The 27,785-nt window shown below is 46.0% G+C and overlaps 1 protein-coding gene across 4 annotated transcripts in view; it reads left to right on the top strand.

Annotated features, from left to right (window-relative positions):
* The window catches only part of LOC128400774 (beta-adrenergic receptor kinase 2), a 146,036-nt gene that overhangs the window by 17,438 nt on the left and 100,813 nt on the right, over positions 1 to 27,785 (top strand). For 3 of the 4 annotated variants that reach the window (XM_053363252.1, XM_053363254.1, XM_053363253.1), the window contains exon 2: positions 24,242 to 24,318. In XM_053363252.1, the coding sequence (XP_053219227.1) occupies positions 24,242 to 24,318 (77 nt within the window). Of the gene's footprint in view, positions 1 to 24,238; positions 24,319 to 27,785 lie in introns of those variants that run through there. The other variant, XM_053363255.1, reaches the window with a different exon arrangement.

Genomic DNA, 27,785 nt, shown 5'->3' with positions numbered 1-27,785 from the left:
GATATAGGTAAAATTCCCAGAGCCTTCCCAGTCAGTTAGCCCATTGAGCCACGTCAGGGCCCTGGTGGTGGTCAGCTTGGTGAGTCACAGACCAGCCAGACTGATTACTGGATCCTGGGATCTACGTTCCCAAAAACAGAAGTCTGGGAGAACAGAGGTATCCAAGATTTCCCATGCTTTTGTATACACTTCCTACCCTTGGCCTGGGCGGGCATTTTTTTAAAAAAGATATTTATTAAAGTTTTCAATTTTTTATACAAACAAAAAACAAACAAAAAGATTTAAAAAAGACATATAGTTCATAAAACATACTTTTCAATAACAAATTTCTCTGACCTCCTCATACTTCCCCTTCTTGTATTCCATTTCAGATTATTTGTTCAGCAAATCCTTAACTTAAAGCATTACAGCTTATATCAAATTATTTTCTATCCAAACCCTTTTTTTCATCCATGTTCCCTTATATCATTACAGCTAGAAACCACTCAATTTCAATCCAACATCATTCAGCATTCCTTAATTTTACAATATTTCTGTAAATAGTCCTTAAATTTTTTCCAGTCTTCTTCTGCCGACTCTTCTCCCTGGTCACGGATTCTGCTCGTCATTTCTGCCAATCCCATACAGTCGATCAGTTTCATCTGCCATTCTTCCAGAGTGGGTAGATCTTGCGTCTTACAATACTTTGCGATGAGTATTCTTGCTGCTGTTGTAGCATACATGAAAAAAGTTCTGTCCTTCTTTGGCACCACTTGGCCGGCCATGCCCAAGAGAAAGGCCTCTGGTTTCTTCAAGAAGGTATATTTAAATACCTTTTTCAATTCGTTATATACCATTTCCCAGAAAGCCTTAATCCTGGGGCACGTCCACCAAAGGTGAAAGAATGTACCTTCATTTTCCTTACATTTCCAACATTTATTATCGGGCAAATGATAGATTTTTGCAAGCTTGACTGGGGTCATGTACCACCTGTATATCATTTTCATAATATTCTCTCTTAAGGCATTACATGCCGTAAATTTAATCCCGGTGGTCCACAACTGTTCCCAGTCAGCAAACATAATATTATGTCCAACGTCTTGTGCCCATTTAATCATTACAGATTTAACCGTTTCATCCTGAGTATTCCATTTCAACAGCAAGTTATACATTTTTGACAAAGTCTTAGTTTTGGATTCTAACAATTCTGTTTCCAATTTAGATTTTTCCACCTGGAAACCAACTTTCTTGTCTGTATTGTAAACCTCCATTATCTGGTAATAATGAAGCCAATCTCGTACTTTATCTTTCAGTTTCTCAAAACTCTGCAATTTCAGCCTGTCCCCTTCTTGTTCCAAAATTTCCCAGTATTTTGGCCATTTGGCCTCCATGTTAAGTTTTCTCTGAGCCTTAGCCTCCATGGTGACAACCACCTTGGAGTTTTATTTTCCAATAGATCCTTATATCTAGTCCAAACATTAAACAATGCTCTCCTGACAATATGGTTTTTGAAAGCTTTATGTGCTTTAACCTTGTCGTACCACAAATATGCATGCCACCCAAATACATTGTTAAAACCTTCAAGATCCAAAATGTCTGTATTCTCAAGAAGCAGCCAGTCTTTCAACCAGCAGAATGCTGCTGACTCATAATAAAGTTTAAAGTCTGGCAGGGCAAATCTACCCCTTTCCTTTACATCAGTTAATATCTTAAATTTTATTCTAGGCTTCTTGCCCTGCCAGACAAATTTAGAAATGTCTTTCTGCCACTTCTTGAAACAGTCCGTTTTGTCCAAAATTTGCAATGTTTGAAACAAAAACAACATTCTAGGCAATACATTTATCTTTATAGCTGCAATTCAACCCAACAAGGAAAGCTTCAAATTTGACCAAATTTCTAAATCTTTTTTCACTTCAGCCCAACATTTTTCATAATTATCTTTAAACAAATTCCCATTTTTGGCTGTCATATTAATCCCCAAGTATTTCACTTTCTTAACCACAGTCAGTCCTGTTTCATTCTGAAACTTCTCTCTTTCAATCGGTGTTAAGTTTTTCTCAAGAACCTTAGTTTTTAACTTATTCAATTTAAACCCTGCAACCTGACCAAATTCTTGAATTAATTCTAAAACTCTTTTGGTACTAGATTCTGGCTCCTGTAATGTCAAAACTAGATCATCTGCAAATGCTCTCAATTTGAACTGTTTAGCTCCGACCTGTATGCCTTTAACCATCCGGTCCCTTCTAATCATATTCAGCAAAACCTCCAGGGCCGATATAAAGAGCAGAGGGGAAATTGGGCATCCCTGTCGTGTTCCTTTTTCTATCTTAAATTGTTCCGTAACCACATTATTTACAATTAATTTGGCCGTTTGTTCTGAATATATTGCACCTATACCATTCTCAAAACCATGGCCTACCCCCATACCCTGCAGGTTCTTTTTCATAAAACTCCAAGAAATATTGTCAAAGGCTTTCTCCGCGTCCACAAATATCAAAACTGTCTTAGTATTTATGTTCACTTCTAGCTTTTCCAAAATGTCAATTATATTCCTCAGGTTATCAGAAAGATGTCTACCCGGAAGAAAGCCCGCTTGGTCCTTATGAATCTCCTCAATCAGTACTTTTTTCAATCTCTTAGCCAAAATGTCAGCAAAAATTTTGTAATCCACATTTAATAAGGATATGGGACGGTAGTTCCTAAGCTGAGTCTTTTCAGTCTCTGTTTTTGGTATTAGTGTAATATAGGCCTCTTTCCACGATTCCGGTGCCCTTTTCCCCTCCAAGATTTCATTACAGACTTCCTTCAATGGTTGCAATAGCCATTCTTTCAAGAGTCTGTAATAGCAGGAAGTCAACCCATCCGGTCCTGGAGACTTGCCTACTTGCATATTTTGAATGGCACCTTCTATCTCCTGGTCAGATATTTTACAGTTCAACATAAGTTTACTTTCTTGTGAAATTTTTTGTAATCCATTTATCTTCAAGAATCGATCTATGTCCATTTTGTTCTGTGGCCCTTGTGCATATAGTTGTTTAAAATACTTCTGGAAGCAGTTTCTAATCTCAATTGGGTTATGTATATCTTTTCCTTCCACTTCCAGATTTGTAATTGTATTTAATTTTTGTCTTTTTTTCAGTTGCCAAGCTAGTAGTTTCCCACATTTGTTTGCTGATTCAAATGTCTTCTGTCTCATTTGTTTAATTTTCCATTCTATTTCCTGGTTCATCAATTCCATGTATTGTACCTGAAGTAACTTTATTTCTTTCAAGATCTCCTGTGACTTTGGCTTTACTCTCAGTTTTTTCTCTCCTTTTATTTTCTCCAGAATTTTATCCTTTTTCTCATTTCGGCTTCTCTTCTTTATTGCATTCTGTTGAATCAGGAACCCTCTCATCACGGCTTTACAGGCATCCCAGATTACTCTTTTTTCAACATTAGTAGTCATGTTTATTTCAAAATAATCTCTCAAAGTTTTTTGGGCCTTTTTATATACTTCTTCATCTCTAAATAGAGTGTCATTCATCCTCCATCTAAAGGAGCCGGGTGTCATTTGCTTCATCTCCATCTTTACTGCATTATGGTCTGAGCAAGTTTTAGGGCAGATTTCCACTTTTTTAATCTTTGGAGCCATTCCTCTAGTAATCCAAATTTGGTCAATTCTAGTCCAGGTCATTTTAGCTTCAGAGAAGAAAGTTCAGAGAAGAAACTCCCTAAGGGGTTCTTAGTTCTCCAAATGTCAATCAGGTCCATATTGTCAGTCAATTCAAAAAAAGACTTTGGTAGTCTACCATCTTTGGTGATTACCTGTCTTTGTGCCTTGTCCATATTTGTAGAAACAACTCCATTCATATCTCCCATTAAGATTATATTATAGTCCATGTAATCCAGAAGAACTTCATGCAACTTCTTAAAAAATTCAGATTTCCCCTCGTTCGGTGCATACACCCCTACAATCAGAAATTTCTCTCCTTGAAGTTGAATTTCAATAGCCAAATATCTTCCTTGTTCATCCTTAAAAATTTGTTTCGGTGAAAGTTTCTCCTTTGCATATATCACAACTCCTCTTTTTTTGACCTTATCAGATGAAATAAATTCTTGTCCCAATCTCTTATTAATAAGCATCTTCCTGTGTAGCCTCATTACATGTGTTTCCTGTAGACAGATCAAATCCAATTGTTCTTTTCTTAATATGTGAAAAACACTTTCTCTCTTTCGAGGGGAATTCAGTCCATTACAATTCCAACTTAGAAGTTGCAGAGCCATAGTGAGTTACTTACTCCTCCCACCAACTGCACCAAGTTGTTGTTCTTCTTCTGTCGGTGGTGTATCTTTCCCCGGTTCAGGAAGTCCAAATGATAAGTTTGCTATGTCTCCAATTCCTTCTGATGCGGTTGGCTCCTCTCCAGCTTCCACCCTTCTGTAGATCCTCCTCGTGGTCGTTCAGAAATTTGTCTTTATCATCCACTGTCCTTATTCTTATTTTCCTTCCTTTAAATTTGAAAGATAGGCCTTGGGGGAATTCCCATCTAAAGAGAATTCTATTTCTTTTCAATAGGTCCACCAGATCTCTGTAGTGGGCCCTAACATCCAGTATAAGTTTAGGTATGTCCCTAAAAATCTCCACCAAAGAATCCTCAATTTCCAGGGTTCTTTGATACTGTAGATTCAAAATTTTATCTCTTTCTTCTTTTGATCTTAAAGTGATCAGACAGTCCCTTGCTCTATTCTTTCTTTGTCTTCTGCCAATCCTAAATGCACTCACTATCTTGAATTCTTCCTTCCCCAGGTCTTTTTGCCAGAAGTCTGTAAATTCCTTTGTAAGATAGTCCACCAAATTGTCCTTCTCCTTTTCCGGTACTGCCCTGAGTCTTAAGTTCCTCTCTTTCCCTTGCAGTTCGATCATAGACAAGGTCAAGTCATGGTCCTCAAGTTTCTTGTATACCGGTGGTATCTTCTCCTGGACAGCAGTTGCAATCTCCTTCGCTTCCTCAGCTAATTTCCGAGTCGAGGCCGATTCCTCCAATAACTTATCAATAGACTGTGTATTAGAGTTCACCTTCTTTCCCAGTTCAATTATACTTGTAATGTTCAAATCAATTTTTGCTGAGGCCTCAGCTACTTGTTTATTTGTCTCTGCAACCTGTTTGGCTAGATTTTCCAGAGATGCATTAATTTACTAAGTGCCTGAGCCAATGGATCTTGTGATGACATAGCCTTTGGCCTTAGTTGTGAAGCCGCAGCTCCTACTGAACTTACTGCTCCGGATGTTGAGGCCCTTCTCTGCTGAGCAATATCTATTTTGTATTGTTTACCAGACCTGAGCGTCTTTTCTTCCGTCTGTTCTATCTTGCCCTTCTCATCTGCCATAGCACTCCCATAAACAGTCCAAGGTCAGTCTCACGCCTAGTCACTTTGTTTTGGAAAGGAATTTTCCAGGCTCAGTTGTTTAGTAGCTTGGTGCTTGCTACAACATAATCTCCTCTAGGGGACACACTTCCAATTTCAGTTGCAACAAATAAAGTCCTAGTAGCTCCCCTTTGTTCTCTAGAGATACACAATTTCAATCAAAAGTTACTTTTAAGTCCAAATCCGTTCTGAAAGCAATTGTATCCTTTCACAAAGTATCAATATTATTTGCCCTTAGCACTTTGACAGCTGTTAAACGCAGTCCGTTCCCAGATTTTAGAGGCAGCAGATAAAACTTTACTTCTCACTGTCTTTGCAGGAAATTAATGCTCCAAATTCACCCCTCCACCCCTGCTAAGAGGAGGGGGATCCTTCTTTTTTGGTGGTGGATTTAAGGTCTTAAAAAAAACGTCTTTCAAAGTTACTGCTTTACAATCTCTTTGCTTTGCTCTATCTACAAGCCGGGAGAAGCAGACTTCCTGTTTATACTTCTCCCGTTTCGGACCAAATTTAAATTGTTTTTTAGAATTTTGGCTTCTTGCTCCTACTCACGGGTAGTTGCTTTCAGTTCCAATTGTCCAGAAAGAAATCGGCGCTCTCCGACAATGGCTTGCGGCTTCACCCCGCGAAGAGGGTAGACGACTCTCAGCTCCGCGCCGCTCACCCCCGCTCCGTTCAGAAGCCTTTAAAAAGGCTCCTTTGCAGTCGGGGGGGGCGCAAATCACCGCCTGTGATTTCTTCGGGTCTCCGCTTCGCCGCAGCGGCCAGACCCAAGCTTCGCGGAGCCGGTTCCCTCCGGAGCTCAGAGGGAACCCGCCATTAATCGCTGGCGCCGACCGGAAGTTGGCCTAGGCGGGCATTAAAGTCTCCAGTCAATGTAATAGGTAGGTCAGGGCAGATGAAGTCCAGATACTTGAGCACATGTGCAATAAATTCCCATTGTAGGTTCTTGGCTGTGACAGTAGGAGTGGGAGGGATATACACATTGATCAGTAACATTTCCTGGCATACTAGCTCTATCTTTGTTACTAGTAATATACAGCTAGTATTTGCACAGCTGTCAACTTTTCCCTTTTCTTGCAAGGAATCCTATTCGGAATAAGGGAATTTCCCTTAAAAAAGGGAAACATTGACAGCTATGCATTTGTCAACAGGATGTGTTCACTTTTTATATGGGGAGCCACCAGGGTTAACAATCCACCCGAAGGCCTACCTTTCTTGTGGCTTTTGGTTGCTGGAACTGAAAAGGCATTAAAACCTGCAAGTTTGATGTGACGTAATGACCAGGTTTCTTGTAAACAGACTACAGTGGTACCTCGGGTTACAGACGCTTCAGGTTACAGACTCTGCTAACCCAGAAATAGTACCTCGGATTAAGAACTTTGCTTCATGATGAGAACAGAAAGCGCGCAGCAGCGGTGTAGCGGCAGCGGGAGGCCCCATTAGCTAAAGTGGTGCTTCAGGTTAAGAACAGTTTCAGGTTAAGAATGGACCTCCAGAATGAATTAAGTTCTTAACCCGAGGTACCACTGTATATCATGTGCCCTTATTAACTTTGTAGAGTCAGGGAGACACAGCTTAGAAAACCACCCTGCCACATTCCACGATAACAGCTTCAAAGAGGAATGTTACACCAAGTTCCCAGGCATGGCATAAAGTCAATCTAGGTGCATGTCGGAAGGTTGGCCATCACTTGGAGCCCCAGACGGTTCCTGATTCATTTCCTCCACTACCTCTGGGGCACCTGTTGTTAGTCCGTTGACCCTAGTGTCATCACTTCTTGAACTTGCATCTGTCATCTCCTTGATCGTGCTCGAGTTGGCGATTTGAGGGGTGAGTTCACTAGAACTTGGAGCAATGTTAGAATTATAGGTAAAGGTAAAGGTACCCCTGCCCGTACGGGCCAGTCTTGACAGACTCTAGGGTTGTGCGCTCATCTCACTCTAGAGGCCAGGAGCCAGCGCTGTCCGCAGACACTTCCAGGTCACGTGGCCAGCGTGACGAAGCTGCTCCGGCGAACCGGCACCAGAGCAGCACACGGAAACGCTGTTTACCTTCCCGCTATAAAGCGGTACCTATTTATCTACTTGCACTTCAGGGTGCTTTCTAACTGCTAGGTGGGCAGGAGCTGGGACCGAAAGACGGGAGCTCACCCTGCTGCGGGGATTCGAACCGCCGACCATGCGACCGGCAAGTCCTAGGCGCTGAGGTTTTACCCACAATACTCCCCTGTAATTTCTCCTGGAGCCAGTGTTAGCTGATTTGCTGAGATCATGGGGGGGGGGGCTTCATCAAAGACAATTAGATCTATCTCTGACTTTCTGTGTGTCACGTTACCCTTGGGAGGAGTGTCATTTGTCATTGGCTGAACAGATTCCAGCCGGGATAAATAATGGTGAAATTCAGGATCTGCCAGAGGTCTGATGGATCTTTGACTTATCTAGATTGGGCTGGCGTTCTTTATGTGTTTGGCCTATTTGCTTTGAAGTTTTCCTCTCCAAGGGAGTATTACAGCTGGGTTCACTGCACATATCCATCTTTGACGGCCCTTCTGAATGAATCGTGGCCCTATGACAAAATCTCTTCAGCAGATAGGGCATTGGTTTCTTGGGGCTGATCGGCTATACGGCAACTTTGGTAGTAGTTTTCGTTCCGTATCTTTAAAAACGTGCCTCAAATCAATATTATAGTCCTGTAAGAAGGCTCTATAATTCAGGAGCTTTTTAGGAGTAGCTGAGTCAAAAAATGTCAGCATGAGTCTAGTGTGCTGGGGGTCCATGCAAAGCAAGTTTATCGTGATCAAATTGTCGCACTGGATGTTTAGTAAAAGCTTAAAGTTTCTCTTCACGCTGTCAATTGATTTCCAGTAAGGCAGCTTACCACTGAAAGGATATATATCGAGAGCTACTTGAGTGCTTTGTAGGATTAGGTCCCTACTTTCACTATTGTTATTTTTACTATTTGTAGTCTCTTGGTTATCAAGTCCAGACCGATTACACGCCTGTACACGATGGTCATGGGGGAGGGCAACGCTGTGGTCGGCCTCTTTAGAATTGAGGGTGCTATTTCTGGTCGCCAGAAGCACCAATTCAGTTCAAAGGAGACATTACTTTTTTTAATTTGCTGTTAATTTCCTCCACTCTTCTTGCAGTCAGCAAACAGTGGTCCGCGAGTATTTCCACATAGAGCGGTGCCCCCTCTGATGTTCATTGGATAGTTCATGGGCACTCGTCTCAGCATTCTCCCCTGGGTGATCTCCACCCATTAAAGTGTTCCCACCTACCTGGGAATGTGCTCTGTTGGATGTGGTAGGTTCTGAATTCTGTGCTCTTACGAAATCATCCAGTTTACTCTGCTTGCACTTCTGCTGTGGGCTCACTTGTGGAGAAGAGACTGGTTGCTTCTTTTTCCTAGTCATTTTCCTGGAGATGCAGCCGCTACTAATTTCAGCTGTGAATCCAAAAGCTTGGCGTCCTCCTAAAAGAGAGCAATTAATCTCCACTCCTGCTGATAAGTAGTTGGTAGATTGAGTCGAGCTGGAGCTAACTCCCTGAGACTTTCCAGGACTTTTTCTAAGACTTTTAACTTGAGCTTTTAACTCAAGCTTTGTGAATATATTAGTTAAGGAACAGCTGCCAAATGTTGTAGATAAAATACTGAGGCTGATAAAAGCTGAATAAAAACTGATAAAACTAATAAAAACTAATAAAAACCACACAACTGCTGAGGAGATCAAGTCAAAGCTTCCACTAACGATGCCATCTTGGTGCCTCTCCAGTTTACTAATTCTATTTGCATGTCACCCAAATAATTATTGTTTCTGGCTGGTTTACTGAAACATTAGACAGATACAGATACAGAACTTTACAGAACAGCAAGAGTAGTCTAAACTCACCACAAGCACAGCAGCCAAAACATTTTAGGATTTGAAATGCAGGGCTAGGAAAATGGTGCATGAAGAGTCCAGAAGGGACCTGGTCATCTGCTCTTTCCCCCTTTGGCCTCATTCCCTTTCTTCCCAGAAGACCTGTGAGATCTTATTTCCAGCATGAGAGTCAGTTTGCTTTCTCCTTGAGATGAAACATGCCTTGAAGGGAAGGCCTGCCCCATTTCAGTGACATCCCACATGGTCTGGTAGATGTTCTGGGGCACATATGGGGAGGCAGCCTGCAGTGCTTGGATTCTGAGTGGCTGTGGACCTGGCTTCATCATGGGAGTGGCAAGGGCAGGGAATGGGAGAAAGGAAGTGGCAGAGAGAGAGACTGGGGAAGGAAGGTAGAAGGAAAAATGGGTGGCCCTGCCCATCACCATTAAGTGACCTGGCAGATTCTCCCCATTTCTGAACAACAATAGAAGTTTCTCACCTGTGTTTGAGAGGGAGGGGGTACTTTGGAACATGGAGAGGACCATACATGAAATGATTTAATAATTTATTTTGCTTTTCAGTCGGATAAGCAGCTTGTGGCTTCTGCCTGTTGTGCCACTTTGTGGGTTTCTCCAGGTCACTTTCTCCTCTAGGAATCCTGAGAATGCAAGATGCATTGCTAGTAGAAATTCTGAAACTTTCCTGGGGGAAGTGTGAACAGGGGCGCAGGAGGAATCTGGTGATAAATCAAAAACTAAGAGGCAGAGTTGACTCTTTTATTAGAGGAGGTGAGAAATCACCATTTAGCAATTTCAAATTGAGCCAGCAGAGTTTAGGAAGTACCCACCCTGTATAGCAACCTATATCAGATCTCCAGAAGTTCTCTCCCTCTCTCCAGAGAACTGGTCCGGGAAGATTCCATGGTCAAGGGCACCACCCCAAAGGCATCAGCTGGGGGTCATGGGTCTTGGTAAGAGATTTCCATTTTCAGGGCTTGACAGATTACAACACAACACGTAGCACCCTGGTCCTCCCCCCCACCCCCGCCATCCCTTGGGTTGTGGGTGGAATGCCAGGGGACAAACCATTCAGAAGAACTTCCTGAGAGTAAGAGCCATTTGACAGTGGAACAATCTCAGTAGGCAGTAGACTCTCCTTCCTTGGAGGTTTTGAAATGAAGGTTGGGTGGTCATCTGTCAGGGATATTCTTGAGTTGTGATTCCTGCATTGCAGGGGTTGCACTAGATGACCCTTGAGGGCACATTCTGACTCTACAGTTCTGTGATTTCATGATTCCTTCTGAATGACTTGTCCTGGATTTGATTTTAGTTAAGCTAGCTAATTTGCATAAGTTAATTTGTTTTAGGGGGAGTGAGACAGGCCTGCCCAGGAGTGAGCCCCAGCCAACACTAGGGTGGAGGCATTGGGACATCCAATCTCAGTGATCATGGGTAGGAGGAGGAGTTACACTAAAACTAGACCATGTCATTACCAAGTAGGCCAGTTTAGTCATTGTCTTAAGGCTGTCCCTGCCTCCAGGTCTGGTCCTGACCAGAAGGATGCAGATATCAACAAGGCCTACAGGACCTCAAGGTGGTGCTGTGTAATACCAGGTAAATGACCAGTAAGACCAGTGCCATCCATAACCTGATTGTGGATGGTAGAATTGACCAGGCATGTATAACAGATAATTGGGTGGTCATGGCAGGTGGGCCTGTTCTTGCTGCTGCTTGTCTGCCAGGCTTCTCTTATGCACAGCAACCCGGGTCGTGTGGGCAGGGAGAGAGGGTTGCAGGGATTTTTAGGAAGTCATTAGTTTGCACCAGGCGTCCTATTAGGGAGACCCAGTTTCCTGAGTGCATGTTCTGGACGTTGGGCAGTACTGGATTCCTATTGGTGTACTGACCTCACCGTTACATCAAGGATTTCCTACCTGAACTGCTTCAGGTCATGGTGTATGTTCTCCTGGAGACACTTAGTCTGGTGGTCCTAGGGGATTTTAACAGTCACGTCAACATGACCTTACAAGGGGCCACTTGGGACTTCATGGAAAGCATGGCCTCCATGGGTCTGTCCCTGAATAACTCTGGCCATACTCGAATGCCATGAACATGCCTTAGATCTGGTGTTTACCTCTGTAGACGTGGGTGATCTGACACTAAATTCCAGTGGAACAAAAGAAGTACCATGGTCAGATCACTTCCTGGTGCAACTAGACTTCTCTGTGACCCTTCCCCTCCGCAGGGAGGTGGGATTGATTTGAATGGTCCATCGTTGCCACTTAATAGATCCAAATGGCTTCTGGAGAGTGGTAAGGGATGTTTTATCCCATGTTGATGGCTTCTTAGCTGATGCCCGGGTGGCCTGCTAGAATGCGGAGCTAACCAGGGCTATGGACTGCCTGGGTTCATCCCCCCTCGGCTGCAAAAAAGGCTACAGAACAATTTACAGTAAAACGTAAAAGTAAAAACACAATTTAAAACACAATTTTAAAAGAAGAATAAAAGGCCCCTGCAGCTCTATGGAGGATGGTTGCGGTGCAAAAAGCAAAGGTAAGCAAAACCAAAAGCCTAGTTGTGCACAGAATGCCTCCTGCATGTGCTCGGAGTGCCCTTTGGGGTGGCTCAATCACTGGGGAGGCTCTTTTCTTCTGCTGCACAGATTGAGTTAGATCAGGCATAGGCAAACTTGGCCCTCTAGATATTTTGTGACTACAACTTCCATGATCCCTAGCTAACAGGACCAGTGATCAGGGATGATGGGAATTGTAGTCCCAAAACACCTGGAGGGCCGAGTTTGCCTATGCCTGAGTTAGATTTACTAGATTTTTAAACATTTAAAAAATCTAGTAACTAATAAGTCAAGCTGTGATGTTACCAGTGTAAGTAATTGTTAAGTTGTGGGCGAACATATCAGACGACACAGCGATTCTTCAAACAGCTCTTGTTTATTCAGAAGCCAGAACAGAACTGAACTGAAGAGCTCAGTCAGCCTGCTTATATAGAGCTCCAGAACAATGTAACTGTAGCAACTTTCTAAAACTATCCAATCACTGAACGTCACTTTCGATCCTTCATTTGCATAGCTATCTACAGGATCCCCCTGCTGGCCCAGGGTGAGAACTTCAGTACATAACAGTAATGAATAATGATTTTTTTGATCCAGTTACGTTACTGGGCATTGTGTCATTTACCGTTGGCAGTTTTGAAATGTGAGCACCGGAAAACATTTTTTTTAAAAAAAGCTATGCATTTAATTTGATGAACATTTGAATTCATATGTATTTCAACTATATGTAATAGCCTTTTTTCTATTTTGGTGTGACCTTATTCTTAGCAATTCTATATCCTTGGCCATACAGTGTGATTTTTTTTTAACAGAAAGTAGCTTTAATGGTTTATACACTTAAAGTACCTAGGTCTATACAGTTATATGTAACAGCATGTGAGGTGGCCTTGATTTAAACAGTTGACATTTCTATATTTTTATTTAGTGCCAGTAACTGATTTTTGCAGTGCCATTCATTGGTACAAGGTGCCATTTATATTTGACATACTGAAATATATTATCATATAACGATAATATATTTAATGTTAATGACTTTTTTTTCTACGTATGCATATAGTTTTGTTTATCAAGCTGTGTTTTAGTCACCAGAACAGTTATTAAGTGTTAGACCTATTAGAAGCATTAAATGCATTAAATGAATATTCTCCTATTTTAATTGAAAATTATCTAATATTCTCATTAATCGAGAATATTCTCGAGAATGTTCTCCAAAAGATTATTCTCAAGAATTTAACATCACTAGTGTGAGCCTCTTTTCCACAGACACAGCCTCCATCACGTTCTCCTGGGGTACCTCATGATCTCAGGCTTAAGCACTTAAGAGCTCTTCTGCGCTGCCTCTTTGCTGTTTTAAAGAAGAGTAGATATATTAATTAGGGACGCAGGTGGCGCTGTGGGTAAAACCTCAGCGCCTAGGACTTGCCGATCGCATGGTCGGCGGTTCGAATCCCCACGGCAGGGTGAGCTCCCGTCGTTCGGTCCCAGCTCCTGCCCACCTAGCAGTTCGAAAGCACCCTTAAGTGCAAGTAGATAAATAAGTACCGCTTTATAGCGGGAAGGTAAACGGCATTTCCGTGTGCTGCGCTGGTGCTGGCTTGCCAGAGCAGCTTCGTCATGCTGGCCACATGACCCGGAAGTGTCTGCGGACAGCGCTGGCTCCCGGCCTCTAGAGTGAGATAAGCGCACAATCCTAGAGTCTGTCAAGACTGGCCCGTACGGGCAGGGGTACCTTTACCTTTACCTTTAGATATATTAATTGACTCTCTTTCTCATGCATTATGAATGAGGATGGGGCACAACTTGTTGATCAGAGGATGGTTTGGAGGAAAACAAGAACAGTCACAGGGTTTGAAAGATGGGAAAGTTTGCCTGGTCAGTGAGAACGGAAGGTGAACACTTTCAAAATATATAAATCTGCAGGGCAGGCCTTCTTGGTTTTGCTGGTGTATGGGATAGGAGCTACAGCTGTTGGGTTCCTGTCAACCTTTAACCTGTGGTTAAAGGGTTGCTTAAAAAAAAAAAAAAGTCACTCACCCCGCTCCCTCTCTTCCAGAATCTCTGGAAAGCTGTTGCTAGCAGTGTTGACATTACTTTTTTTCACTTCAAAATAATGAATGAACTTTATGAGACTAATTACATAAAATGAGAGTTTTGGAAGGCCTTTCCCAGAGAAATGCTTTCAGCTATGAGTATAGAGCATTGTATAGGTGGACACATTTACAAAAGGCTCAGCAATTTCTTCTTGTTTCAAAGAAACTGGCTTGTTTCTGGTATGAACTGGATGTGTTGAACTGGATGGCCTTTGGTGTATCTAGCTTGGAGGTTGTGTTGGAGGTTGTGCTATGAGCAGGCATTGTCAAGGAGGTGGAGCCAGACTTACAAACCATCTCTTGCCTGATCATCTGTGGTGAGTAAGAATCTCCTCTAGGCAACCAGCTTGGAAGCATGTGTAAACAGAAAGAGACCTGGTTCCTTTGACGTGCTACTAACAACTTGAATAAAATGTTTTGCGATCCGGTTATACTTTTGTGATGCTAATTTGCAAGGCAGGGCACCAGTGCCAACTTGCACCTCACTCATTAAAAGCCTGGCACACCTAACCCCAATGTGCTTTATTTGTCCTGATGCACAGAGCACAGCAGATGCCAAAATAACTGCAGTCACAAGGTGACAGAAGAAAGTGGCTGTTGCTCAAAAGAAAGGGCAGGAAGCTGGTAAAGCGACACTCATTTTCAGCTGCTGGGGTTCTTTGGGTGGGAAATCGCTTCTCCCCTCCAGCCCCTCTTTTGGGATGCCTTCCTTGGTAGGTAGACATCTTAGCATGGCAGCAGCAGCAGCAGCAGCAGCAGCAGCAGCAGCAGCAGCAGCAGGTGGTCTGGCTGCCTTCCAGCAGAACTAGGAAGCAGTCCCAGCTGTGCACAGAGGGCTGTTCTGCTGCTTTGACAAGCTGCCTGCCAGGCTTTGACCAGGGCCAGGCTACAGGCAGGCCTGGTTGTTTGTCCAAGTAGAAGCAAATGTCTTAAGATTTGGCTTTCTGTCCAGCAGTGCCTAAGAAATGCAAACAGGTCCTTGCTAGTGTGGTTTTCTGTGTGCAAGATATTCTCATGGTCTCCAGTACAATTTTTACAGACCTGTACTGATTCCTCCCTATCTCCTTACAAAGTCCTTTCCTCAGCATCTTCTTTCAGCCCCCACTGAAATATGCAGGGATGATTCATTCCTACTATCTCCACATGTGACTAATGTGGCAATCCTCATTTATTTGAACAAATGGCAGGTCTTGTGTTCCCTTTGGGAAGAAGCACCTCTCCATTTCTTAAGAACACAAGAAGAGCCTGCTGGATCAGACCCAAAGGGGCACGTCTCGCCCAACATCCTGTTCTCAGTGTGGTGTAGTGGTTAAGAGCGGTGGACTCGTAATCTGGGGAACCGGGTTCGCGTCTCCGCTCCTCCACATGCAGCTGCTGGGTGACCTTGGGCTAGTCACACTTCTCAGAAGTCTCTTAGCCCCACTCACCTCACAGAGTGTTTGTTGTTGGGGAGGAAGGGAAAGGAGAATGTTAGCCGTTTTGAGACTGCTTAGGGTATTTCTGCCTCAGACCGTGGAGGCCTAGCTTAGCTTTAAAGTCTCCTCTCCCTTAAAGACTTCCTGTAGTTGCAAAACATGGCCAAGTCCTAGCTGCCTCATGTTTCCTACTGAGTTGGGGAGGCAGAAGATCAAACCTTCTCAAGCTGGTCCTAGTCTGCCCTTGTGTTTTCCACCCCCATCGTTCTGCCCAGACACTGAGGTCCAGCTCCAAGGGCCTTCTGGTGGTTCCCTCACTGCAAGAAGTGAGGCTACAGGGAACCAGGCAGAGGGCCTTCTCAGTAGTGGTGCCTGACCTGTGGAATACCCTCCCATCAGATGTCAAGGAAATAAACAACTATCTTTTAGAAGACATCTGAAGGCGGCAGCCCTGTTTAGGGAAGTTTTTAATGTTTGATGTTTTATTCTGTTTTTAATCTGTTTGGAGCTGCCTAGATGGGCTGGGTAAACCCAGCCGGATAGGCGGGGTGTGTATATATATATATATATATATATATATATATATATATATATATATGTGTGTGTGTGTGTGTGTGTGTATGAAAAACAGGGGGACTCTCATCACACTTGCACACTCTGCATAAGCAAATGAACCACAACTCATTTGTAAGACAAACCAATCCTCACATCTGGTCACTCATACAAAGGCAAAGAACCGTTTCTGCTGATGGCATTTAAACATGAGCTTGCAGAAATACTTGCTGTGAGAGGTGGGGATCTTAGCAGGAAGAGGGCAACCCAAATGATCAAGGGCAAGGAGCAACTTCCCTGTGAAGAAAAGTTACAGTGTTTGGAACATTTTACTTTAGCGAGTGGTTTAGAGGTACTGTATATAAAATTATGCATTGTGTGAAGAAAGTTCAATAGAGAGATGGTTTTCTTCCTCTCTTGTAACACAAGAGCCCAACTGAGAGATCCACTGAAGCTGAATATGGAGAGATTCATGACAGGCAAAATGAGGGACATAGTAAAACTGTGACCTTTATTCCCACAACAGTTATTGATAGCTACCAACTCAGATGGCTTTATAAGGGGACTGGGCAAATTCATGGAGGATAAGGCTCTTGCTGGCTACTGTCAAGGGCCCTCGCCAGCCAAAGGAGTACAAAATTGACACATAGTCATTTCTACATACCCACCCCCTCCACCAGTTTATGCACTGTGAAGAATCCCCCACTTCTGTATGATTCTTATAAGTATATTTCTAACCACCAAAGGTTATCTCTTGGATTTTGTGTGAAGGAATTCTTAGGAACTTGGAAACTCAGGCAAAAGTTGAACAAAGAAAGATTTATTTTACAGAACAAAGTGGATAAAACAAAGGTTATATCAGGAAGCAATGTTCTTTCAGAAAATGATTAACTTAATAATTATATTAAAACTAATGGATGTGACAGGCTTCTAATCAAGCACAGCTTCTTTTAAACTTCAGTTGCTTATGTTCAGTTATTACGTTTCAGGTAGATGTTACAGGTTTCTAGACTAGATGGTAAATGCTCAGCTTATTTTCAGTTATTTCACTTCAGTTCCTTAACTCAGTTGTTGTGTTTGTGGCGTTTGCCCTCCTAGGTGTGTGACATCATACTGGGTCATAAGGAAAGGGTTAACTAAGTGTAAAATGATTAACCAATAGGAACTCAAGGGGAGGAGTTAGAGTTGTTAAGAAGTGAGTCTGGAGTTAGAGAAGAGAGAGGGAGGATAAGTCGGTGGGTTGGGCAAGTCTGGTGTGAGAGAGTGAGAGAATCTGTTAAGAGGAGTGAAATATACTCAGAGTCGCGAAGTGATTTCATGCTCTTTATTCAGCTCATAGTGGTGAGGAGGAATGAATGAAAGTCCCCTCAAAGTATCTGCTTTATATACATTATTTACACAATGGGCTGCACATGATTGGCTAATTCCGGAATTCTACTGTAAGCCAATCAGGTTGTGGATCCACTTCTATCTGGGGCATGATTGGGTAGTTCCTGCCAACCAATCATACTGCTGCATTGTTCTAGGACCAATCAGACTGCTGCATTCTGAATCCTATTGTTCTAGGACCAATCAGACTGCTGCCTTTTGGATCCTATTGTTCTAGGACCAATCAGACTGCTGCAGTTTGGATCCTATTCAACTCAGTACATAACACCCCTCCCCTCTAAGTTCCAGTCCTGCCCGGGAGGTCGCATTCATAGTCCTCAAGGTACGCCGGCGGCCTACGTGTGCGTTGCGGCCTGGGGTGTTCCCTGGTCCGGGGTTCAGGTTCTGGCTCGTGTTCCAAGGATGCTGGCTGTGATGGGGCTATTTGGTCTGGCGCAACCGGCTCGCTCAGTCGTGGTTCTGGTTCCGGTGTCCTTTCGGCCTCGCAGGTCCTCTCTGTATTTACTGATTCTGCCTCTCCTGCTGGCCCCTCGTGCTCTATGGGCCTCACTGCCCCTCTGTTCCCTTGGGACTCCTCTGACCTTTCCTCCTCCTGGTTTTCTCCCGGGAATCGTCGCCGTATCTGGTCGCAGTGGCGGCGCCAGCATTGCCCCCCCATCTGTTAGCACCTCGTACGACACGGGGCCAGTGACCCTGGTGACTGTGGTGGGTACCCATGCTGGGCCTGCCCCAAAATTCTTTGCGTACACTGGGTCCTGGGCCTCGAAGGTCCGGGGGTTCCTGCCTTCCCCCACCACTACCTCATCCTGAGCTCTATCGGGGTGAAGGCGGTCCAATCTGATTGCAAGGCGCCGACCCATTAGTAGTTCAGCGGGGCTCCGGCCAGTCGTTGAGCTGGGGGTGCTGTGCTGTGCTAGAAGGAATGTGGCAAGGCGGTACTCCCAATCCCCTTGCGTCATGCGGCGAAGGGTGTCCTTGGTGGTCCGCACCATGCGTTCTGCTTGGCCATTGGTGGCAGGATGGAATGGCGCCGAACGGATGTGGCGGATGGCGTTCTGCGCTGTGAAGGTTTGGAATTCTCCTGACGTAAATGCAGTCCCGTTGTCTGAGACGAGAGTGTCAGGGAGCCCGTGGGTTGCAAACAGCCTGCGTAGTACCCGGATGGCTGCGGACGTAGAAGTGGACGGTACCAGTGCGACTTCCAGCCATTTGGTGTAGGAGTCCACCACTATGAAGAATGTTTTCCCCTGAAAGGGGCCAGCGAAGTCCACATGCAGGCGTGACCATGGTGCTCGGGCGGACTCCCAGGACTGGACTGGGGCCCTTGGGGGATCTGGGCGGGATTCTTGGCAGGCCTGGCAGTGTTTGACCCAGGCCTCTATCTCTCCGTCGATCCCCGGCCACCACACATAACTCCTGGCAAGGGCCTTCATTCTAACTACCCCTGGGTGTGTCTCGTGTAGGGCTGTGAGGACCCTTTTGCGGAGGGGCTGGGGAACAACGACCCTGCTTCCCCATAACAGGCACCCCTTGTGGGCCGACAGTTCATGTTTGCGGGTTGTGTAGCCGGCGAATTCTGGCCCGGGGCTGCTGCTGGGCCATCCCCTCCACACCCAGTCCAGGACCCGGGAGATGACCCTATCTTTCTTGGAATGGTGTGCAACTTCTTGTGCCTGAATGGGGCGGTCGGGAAGCAGCTCCAGGCTCATAACCTCTTGTGCAGGTGCTGGGTCGGGGCCTGTTTCCGGTAGTGGTAGCCTGCTGAGGGCGTCCGCATGGCCCATCGCCTTCCCCGGACGGTGAATCAGTGCATACTGGTAGCTGGCAAGGAAAATTGACCACCTGAGGACGCGAGGAGACAGCACTTGGGGGGTCTGCTTTTCAGGGGCAAATAAGCCAAGCAACGGCTTGTGGTCAGTCACCACGGTGAAGGGCCGCCCGTACAAGAAATCATGGAATTTTTTTACTCCCTTCACGATTGCCAGACCCTCCTTGTCGATTTGCGAGTAGTTCCGCTTGGTTGCGTTGAGTGTCTGGGAAAAGTATGCCACCGGTACCTCTCTTCCATCCGGGAGTTGGTGTCCCAGGACAGCGCCAATTCCATAGGGCGAGGCATCGCATGCTAGCACCACCGGCAGCCTCTCGTCGAAGTGTGCCAAGACCGAGTTTGAGACAAGCAAGTCCTTGACTGCCTGGAATGCGGCCTCCTGGCGCTGGCCCCACACCCAAGGGGCCCGCTTGTCCAGGAGTCTGTGTAGGGGCTCCGCTACCGCCGCCTTGTGGGGAAGGAAGGAATGGTAAAAGTTCAATAGTCCCAAGAAGGCCTGAAGTTCAGTCTTGTTCTTGGGTGCTGGGGCATCACAAATGGCCCCTACCTTGTCCCCAGTCGGGTGGACCCCTTCTGCGTCCACCATAAATCCCAGAAAGTCCACCTGAGGCACTCCTAGTAGACATTTTTCCCGCTTCACCTTGAGACCCGCCGTCTGGAAACGGTGCAGAACGGTGTGGAGGCGGTCCTCAAACTCCTCTGGTGTGGGCCCGGCAATCAACACATCATCGAAGAAGGGGGTTATGCCAGGAATCCCTTTAAGTAGAGAGTCCATTAGATTCTGGAATATGCCTGGTGCCACGCTGACACCGAATTGCAGCCGCTTTACCCTGAATGCTCCTCTGTGCGTCACAATCGTCTGTGCCTCTGCTGTGGCCTCATCTACTGGCAGCTGTTGATATGCTTGGGCCAAGTCCAGCTTGCCAAAAATTTTCGACCCAGCCAGGGTGGCAAGAACATGGCTGACCACTGGCACTGGGTATGCATGGGCCGTGAGGGCCTTGTTTATGGTACATTTGTAGTCTGCGCAGATGCGGACCGAACCATTAGGCTTGACGGGCGTGACGATTGGGGTTTCCCAGGGGGCATTAGGCACCGGCTCCAGCACTCCTTGCTCCACGAGCCGGTCCAATTCCTCGTCTATACGGGGTTTCAGGGCGAACGGGACCCGGCGGGCCTTGAGCCTGACCGGTCGTACTGCGGGGTCAAGCTGTAGAGCAATGGGGGGGCCCGTATACTGTCCCAATTTCCCATCGAAAACCCCCGGAAATTCCTTGCATATGGCGTCCACGTCCACTTGTAAGCTTGTGTGGTTCACCCCGGTGACGGCTAGCCCCAGTGGTCCAAACCATGCCAATCCCAGTAAGCTAATGTAGGGGCCCTTGACCACAAGCAAGTCCAGTTGCCGCGTCCGCCCTCGGTATTGCACCCTGAAGGTCCCCACCCCCATTGTGGGGACCTTACGTTTTTGGAAGTCCCGGAGGGTGAATGGGGCCGGCCTGAGTTTGGGACCCCCAGTAGGACACAGTTTCCTTAAGGTCCTTGCCGAGATTATGGATAGAGTTGAACCCGTGTCAAGCTCCATGCGGCATGGGGCCCCCTCTATCTGTACGTCAACATAAATTTTCTCTACGTTGGGGTGGGGCAACTGGTATACCTGGAAGTCCGTGAGCTCTGTCGAGTTGCCTTGGTGCGTTGGGCCCCGGGACCTGGGGCTCTTGGATTGGTCATCTGATGCCTGGCGTCGGGTGGGCCGAGCCCGACACACCCGGGCGATGTGTCCCAATTTTCTGCACTGCCTGCACTCTGCGTTGCGGAAACGGCAGGTCCTCCTCTCGTGACTTTCTCCACAGCTTGCGCAGTTCCCTCCTTCTCGTCGAGGCAGCTGTGGTATGTGGGCTGCTTGAGTGCGCTGCTGTACTCGGTGCACCTCCTTCCTGTCGGATCCTGAGTCGTCGGTGAGGTCTTCGTGGTGGACCCTCGGTTGGGACAGCTGGCTCGGCCGTGCCTCTTGCGTCGACCTCTCGGCAGCTTCCGTTGCCAGGGCCTCCTCCAGAGCGACCTGGAACGTTAGGTCCTTCTTAGCGTAGAGGCGTCGTTGCAGCTTCTCATCCTTCAGGCCACCGACGAGGCGGTCACGAAGCATGTTCTCCAGCTCTGAGAAGTTGCAGAACCGGGCGGCTTGGCGGAGAGAGGTCACAAACCCAGTTATGGTTTCCCCAGGGGCTTGCCGCTTTGCGTAGAAGGCATTTCGACGAGCCACCACTGAGGGCTGCGGCGAAAAGTGCCCCTTCAGCTGTTCCATTATTGTTTTGTATGGAACAGTAGCGACGTCTTCAGGCGCAAGGAGAGCCCGGGCGATTTCAAACGTCTCCTCCCCGCAGACGCTGAAGAATATCGCCCTCTTCTTGGCGTCTTCTTCGTCGGTGACCCCTTTGGCTTCTAGGAGGAAGGTGAAACGGGAGGCGTACGCTTCCCAGTCTCCAGATGCTGGGTTGAATGGCGAGAAGCTGTTGTCGGTTGCCATTCTGAGTTCCTTGTGTCCCGGAGCTGAAGCCTGGATACACGGTGCGAGGCAGCGGTGCGGCAGGTGGCGGTGCTGCGGTGCTGTGTGTGGCAGTCAGCTCAGCGGGATCCCACCTTCGTCGCCAGTGAAATATACTCAGAGTCACGAAGTGATTTCCTGCTCTTTATTCAGCTCATAGTGGTGAGGAGGAATGAATGAAAGTCCCCTCGAAGTATCTGCTTTATATACATTATTTACACAATGGGCTGCACATGATTGGCTAATTCCGGAATTCTACTGTAAGCCAATCAGGTTGTGGATTCACTTCTATCTGGGGCATGATTGGGTAGTTCCTGCCAACCAATCATACTGCTGCATTGTTCTAGGACCAATCAGACTGCTGCATTCTGAATCCTATTGTTCTAGGACCAATCAGACTGCTGCCTTTTGGATCCTATTGTTCTAGGACCAATCAGACTGCTGCAGTTTGGATCCTATTCAACTCAGTACATAACAAGGAGTCAGTTAAACAGTTGGGATAATCAGTCAGAAGGTATTAGGAAGGTATAGGCCGTAAAGAAACTAAGGTTAAGAGACTGACAAGAAAAATTATCTGAAACCATAAACTTGTTAATGCGTATAAAATAAACTTGGTTATTTGATTCAATTTTAAAAACTGTCTGAACTCAGTGTGTACCCGAGAGTAACGGGTTGGTGGCAGCGGGGAAGCGAGCACAGTGGTGGCACAGGGATCAATAGACTATCAAACGTCCGGGGACACTGTGTGTTCGTCATAGTGTTACATCTTAATACTTTGGTTCTTAAACCAGGTGGTACTTTCTGTCAGTTACCCAACCTTTTAACAGTCACACCCCTGAGGTGCTTCAAATAATACAACAGACCCAGGGGATCCCCACACCCCGCTTAACTGGACTTAGGTTCTTCTTTTCTTTCTAGAAGATGTTTCCTCTCCTGACTGGAAGGAGACCCAAGGAGACAGCTTCTACTTCTCCTGGCTCATGCTCAGCCCTCCAATTCACTCCTGTCTGAATACTCTCCCAATACACACAACATTGTCTTCCAGCCTAAGCTCAGAGGCTCTTTTCTCTAGCTGTAGATATTTTCCTTAGGGTAGATGTTCCACACACTGATCAGAACCAAATTCCTCCATCTCCATCTCTCAGAAACAACTCCTTTTATTATCCCTCCCAAAGTGCTGTCTCCACCCCCTCTGGCTTGGTGGCCAATCAGAGAGAGGCTCAAGCCCCCTGGTGGAATTCTGAGGCACTGCATCCCCAGATCCTGGTCTCACTCTGCTGTCCGTCACATGCACCTTCCCTGTTGGGCTGCATGCACACAGGTGGAGACTACAGCTGCATAAGAACTGCCTCTGTTCTTCCCTCTTCAATCTCCTCCTGGTTCTGGGAGAGGGTGGGGAAGCATTTGGCCCTTCACTTGCCTGACCTGCCTCTTCCTCCTCGTCTACCAACCCATCCTGAACTCTACCCTCCAACTCTGAAGGTTTTCCTGCCTCTGCCTCTTGCCTCCTGGCTGGTTCACAGGGCCCCTCTCCCGAGTCAGCCAGCAGCCCCCTTCCCCTGGTGCACACTCGTCTGGGTCCTGCCATTCCTCACAGCTACTAGTCATGATGGTTATATTCTGCCTCTGGTACTGGAGACAGTGTTCCTCAAAACCAGTTGCTGCAGAACAACAGCAGGAAGGGGCAGTTGCTAATGCTGTGTGTGTTTGTGGGCTTCTCAGAGTCATGTTTACAGAAGAAGAGCCCTGCTGGATCAGGCCAGTGGGTGTCCATCTAGTCCAGCATCCTGTTCTCACAGTGCCAACCAGATACCCCAGTGGGAAGCCCACAGGCAGGATGCAAGCCCCACAGCACTCTACACAATTGCGATTCTCAGCAACTGATATTCAGAGGCATACTGCCTCCGACCATGGAGGTTAGAGAAAGGGGAAAGGGGGGGGGATTTCAGGAGTAAAGCTGAATGGCCTGGTGGGAGAAAGTGGGGCAAAACAGGAGTTAGAGGAGAGATGGCGTCAGAATAATGCAGGATATGTGGGGGAGGCCAGAGAAGGCCATATGCAATGAAATTTGAAATTTGCAAATTATTTTTGCCTACAGTCTCCCCCTCCAACTGCCATCAAATCACCAATCATGTATTTTTCCACTGACATAACTGATCTGAATTCACTGATCTGGTGGTTTCCAGCGCTGCTGTGGTTCAAAAACATAGAATTGAGGCACAGATCCTTAGGGATCCTCACAATTATTTAAAAGGGATCCCCTCCAAACCACCAACAAATCTGTTGGGAGAGGAGCAAGCAAAGTGCTCTCAAAATCCCAAATATGTCTACTGGCCTCCAAAAGGTAGCAACCACTAATACTCACATACATGCATGTGAAAGTGAATCCCATGCAGACATTTTCTGTTTAATTTATCCATTTCTGATTGAAAACCAAAACCCCAAATCCTTCAGGATGACATCTTCAGGGTTTTGTACTTGATTTGGCCTGTTGTTCACCATATTTATCTTTTAAAGGTACTTTTTATACCTCTCTTTCTTCATTTCCTTGTTGTGTGTGTGGTTGCAAGGAGTAATGTGTGTCTGTGATTTCTCTTTCAGTATCCGCAGCGTGATGCAGAAGTATTTGGAGGAGAGAGGTGAATTAACCTTTGACAAGATTTTTAGTCAGAAGATTGGTAAGCCACCTTGTGCTTTTTTTTACTCCTCCCACGCTGATGTTCAGAACTGCATGCTATAAATTGGTGTTTTCCAAAATGTGGATATCTGGGGCAGAGTTGTGTGCTTTCCTGAGAGGAAATTGGGAGGCAAATGGTGCTTCACATACAAAGCAAGATGTGAGATATATTTTTGATAATGTGACAGAACAATGGGCTGCGAATTAAGAGCCCAGTTGGTTTTTGATTCTGGGATTTTTTGTTGGAAATTGGGGTGCAACTCAGCTGGCAGAAAAGGATTTGCATGGGCTTAAAACAGCAAGAGACTATTCCTGTACCTTTGACCTCTGTGCTAACCTCCCTATCCTTCAAAGTTTGGACTGATACAGCTTAGGTTGCAGCCTGTTTAGAGCTCCCTCCTCCTCCTTACACTTCTCTCTTGGACCACAGAGAAAAAATTATCACTGTCTTTGTCTTTTCTAGACTAGCTAGTTAGTTTAGAAACATTTATTTCCAAGTTATGTACTTCCTATGATAAGCAACTTTGTTATTTTTCTTACTCTGCAAGCATCTCCGTCTGTGTGTGATGGCAACAGGTAAAGTCTGCTCGCCAACCAGCTTCACAAGCCATACTCTGCACACGGTGCGTAACAACAGACTCCCAATAAATCTGTCCTCTTGGCTCAGGGATAGGACTGTGCTTTCCTGGCAAGGGTGGGGCTTTTGACATTTCCCACTGGATCAGCTATGTGTAGCAGCTTTCCCCAGCCTGGTGCCCTCGAGATGCTTTGGGCTACAACTTCCATCAGCCATGACAATTGGCTGTGCTGCTTGGGGCTGATGGGAGTTGACCTCTGGAGGGCTCCAGGTAGGGGGAAGGTTCAGCTGAAGCCTGGGCCTGTGATCTAACACCTCCCTTGTGGGTGTGGGAATGGGTGTCAGTCTTCCATGGGGCCTCCCCAGTCTGAGGAACATAGACTGATGGATGCATCCAGTAAGGTGGCTCATGTCCAGGATGGTAATTTGATTGCTCAAGGCATGCCTTAGTCTCTCTCACCACCACAACATCATACAGTTTGGAAATGTTTGCCATAGCTGTGCCTTGTCTGTTTTTGTGGAACCATAGTTGTAACTGTGGCTTAGCAGTGCAAGTGGTTGGGATTGCAGTCTCAAATCTTCCATTCTTGGGCAAGCTGATTGAGCAGGTGGTTCCTGAACAACTCCAGGTACTCCTGGAGGATGCAGACCATTTGGATCCCTTCTAATTGGGATCCAAGCCTCATCATGGGACTGAAACTGCCTTGGTTGCGCTGGTTGATGATCTCCGGTGGGCTAGGGACAAAAGTGAGAGCTGTTTCCTAGTTCTGCTGGATCTCTCAATGGCCTTTGACACCATCAACCATAACATCCTTCTGGACCGTCTAGAGGAGCTGGCGGCACTGGAACTTCCGGAGGCGGCGCAAAACCGTGATGGCGGACCTCTTCGAGCTCTGAAGAGGGGCACCGCAGAAAAGGGTTGCTCGCGACGGCGCAGCGGCAACCCATCAAGATAAACCACGGGCAGAGTGAGTCCGTGGCCGTGGGACCCGGCGGGCACCTGGAGCGACCCCGAAATCACAAAAGGAACCCCGTAAGGGGCTCCGGAGTGAAGGAGGGGGAGCGGTGCTGTGGGTTCATCGCTCTTTCTGCGGAGGCGAAGCCGCGCGGCTGTCACGGATGAGCGCTGACCTTTCTTCCAAGAAACATCGGGCTGAAACATCAAACCCGTGAGTAAGGACCTAAGATTCTACAAATCAAATCGGAAAATTTGGCTAAAAACGGGAGACGAGAAAGAGGAAGTCCGTCTTCCGACACTGCTTTCAAGATCAAAGCAGACGGTCTAAAGAGCGGAAAGCGCTGTGAACAGGGAAGCTTTGAAGCTTTAAATCGGGACTTTCGTGCACATTTGAATTTTACTTTTAAAGAATAAATACAGCATAAAATTGACCTGGAGCGGACACCCCAAGGGCAAGGGAAGACTCTAACCCCAAATTCCCGGGTGGCCGGGTAAAGTTGTTTAAACTGCGGAACTGTTGCAAGCTTCCAGATACTTTTGTAACTGGATAGTGTAATTTTGAGCTCACCTAGCTGAAGTGGATACAATTGCAGGCACCTTGCTGGAACTTTGTTATATGTTTAAAAGGGCTCTGCAGGACCTTTCTTTTAGCGTGCTGGAACTAATTTGCTTTTAAAATTGTTTTTAAAGTTGGAACAAAGAGACTTTAATTGCGGAAAGTTACCTTCTTCTTACTAAAACTTTGGTGGCACTCCCCCTAGAGGACATTGGGAATATAGAGGCCTGGGAAAGTTTCTCTGTTTACCTTCTCTCAATAGACTGTTTTTAATTCTGGACTTGCCTTTCCCATGGGATTACAACACTTGACCTTGAACGTTGACTGATGAGTGGCACAGGAAAGACAAGAGCAGCCAAAGCTAAGGAAGCTAAGGAGAAAGAGAAAGCAAAAAAGCAAGCACAGCTTTTGCAAACAACTTTAACTCAGGGACGTAGATTATCAGTTCCAGCTGTGCTTGCGACACAAAAAGTAGAAACCGAAAAGCCTGAAAAATCTGAAGAGGAAGATATGGCAGCAGGAGGAGCTGAGGCAGTACTGAAACAAGTTTTGGAACAATTGTCAGCAATAAATCAAAAAATTGATAACCAATCAACAAAAATTGACCAAGCAACATCCTCGATCCAGAAATTGACAGATCAGGTTTCCCAACATACCCAAGCAATTGAAAAATTGCAAGGAGCAACAGAAGAGAATCGTAAACTGGCAGGGGAAGCCGTTCAAATTGCAACATCAGCTAAAAAAGAAGTCGAGGAAGTTAAAGCGGAAGTCAAGCCTCTTCATAAACAGATAGGGGACCAACAAACCTATCTCTCGTTGGTGGAATTGAAAAATCGCGAGACCAACCTCAGACTAAGGGCAGTCCCAGAAATTGAACAAGAAGATTTGAAAGGACTTTTGACAACAGAGTTTACAAAGTTCTGGGACTTAAAAGAAGAAATTGATTTCAAAATTGTATCGGCTTTTCGGTTGGGAAGATTAGTAAGAAAAGATAGATCCAGAGACTGCTTAATAGCTTTGAGATCAAGGGAGGAGAGAGACAAAATACTAGGCCTACACTTCAAAAACTCAATTGTGATACAAGAGAAAAGGGTGGAAATTTACCGAGATATTCCTAAACAGTTATTGGACTTGAGAGCCACCTACTCAGATTTGGCTAAGTTGCTGAGACTCAACACAATTCCTTACAGGTGGGAGTTCCCACAAGGGCTATCATTCACTTACAAACAGAAGAAGGTTAAAATAAGATCACCAGAGGACTTACAAAAGTTCCAGCACGATCACGGAGAAGACCTCCAAAAAGAAGCAGCAGCTAATTGGCCTATACCCAACCCAGGTGGAGCAATACCTGCACCTTCGGAACCAGAGGAGAAAGAA

The sequence above is a fragment of the Podarcis raffonei genome, chromosome 13 (genome assembly GCF_027172205.1).
Source record: "Podarcis raffonei isolate rPodRaf1 chromosome 13, rPodRaf1.pri, whole genome shotgun sequence".
In the NCBI taxonomy this organism is placed as follows: Eukaryota; Metazoa; Chordata; class Lepidosauria; order Squamata; family Lacertidae; genus Podarcis; species Podarcis raffonei.
Note: the sequence above shows the minus strand (reverse complement) of the source record. Positions and strands in the feature narration are given on the sequence as shown.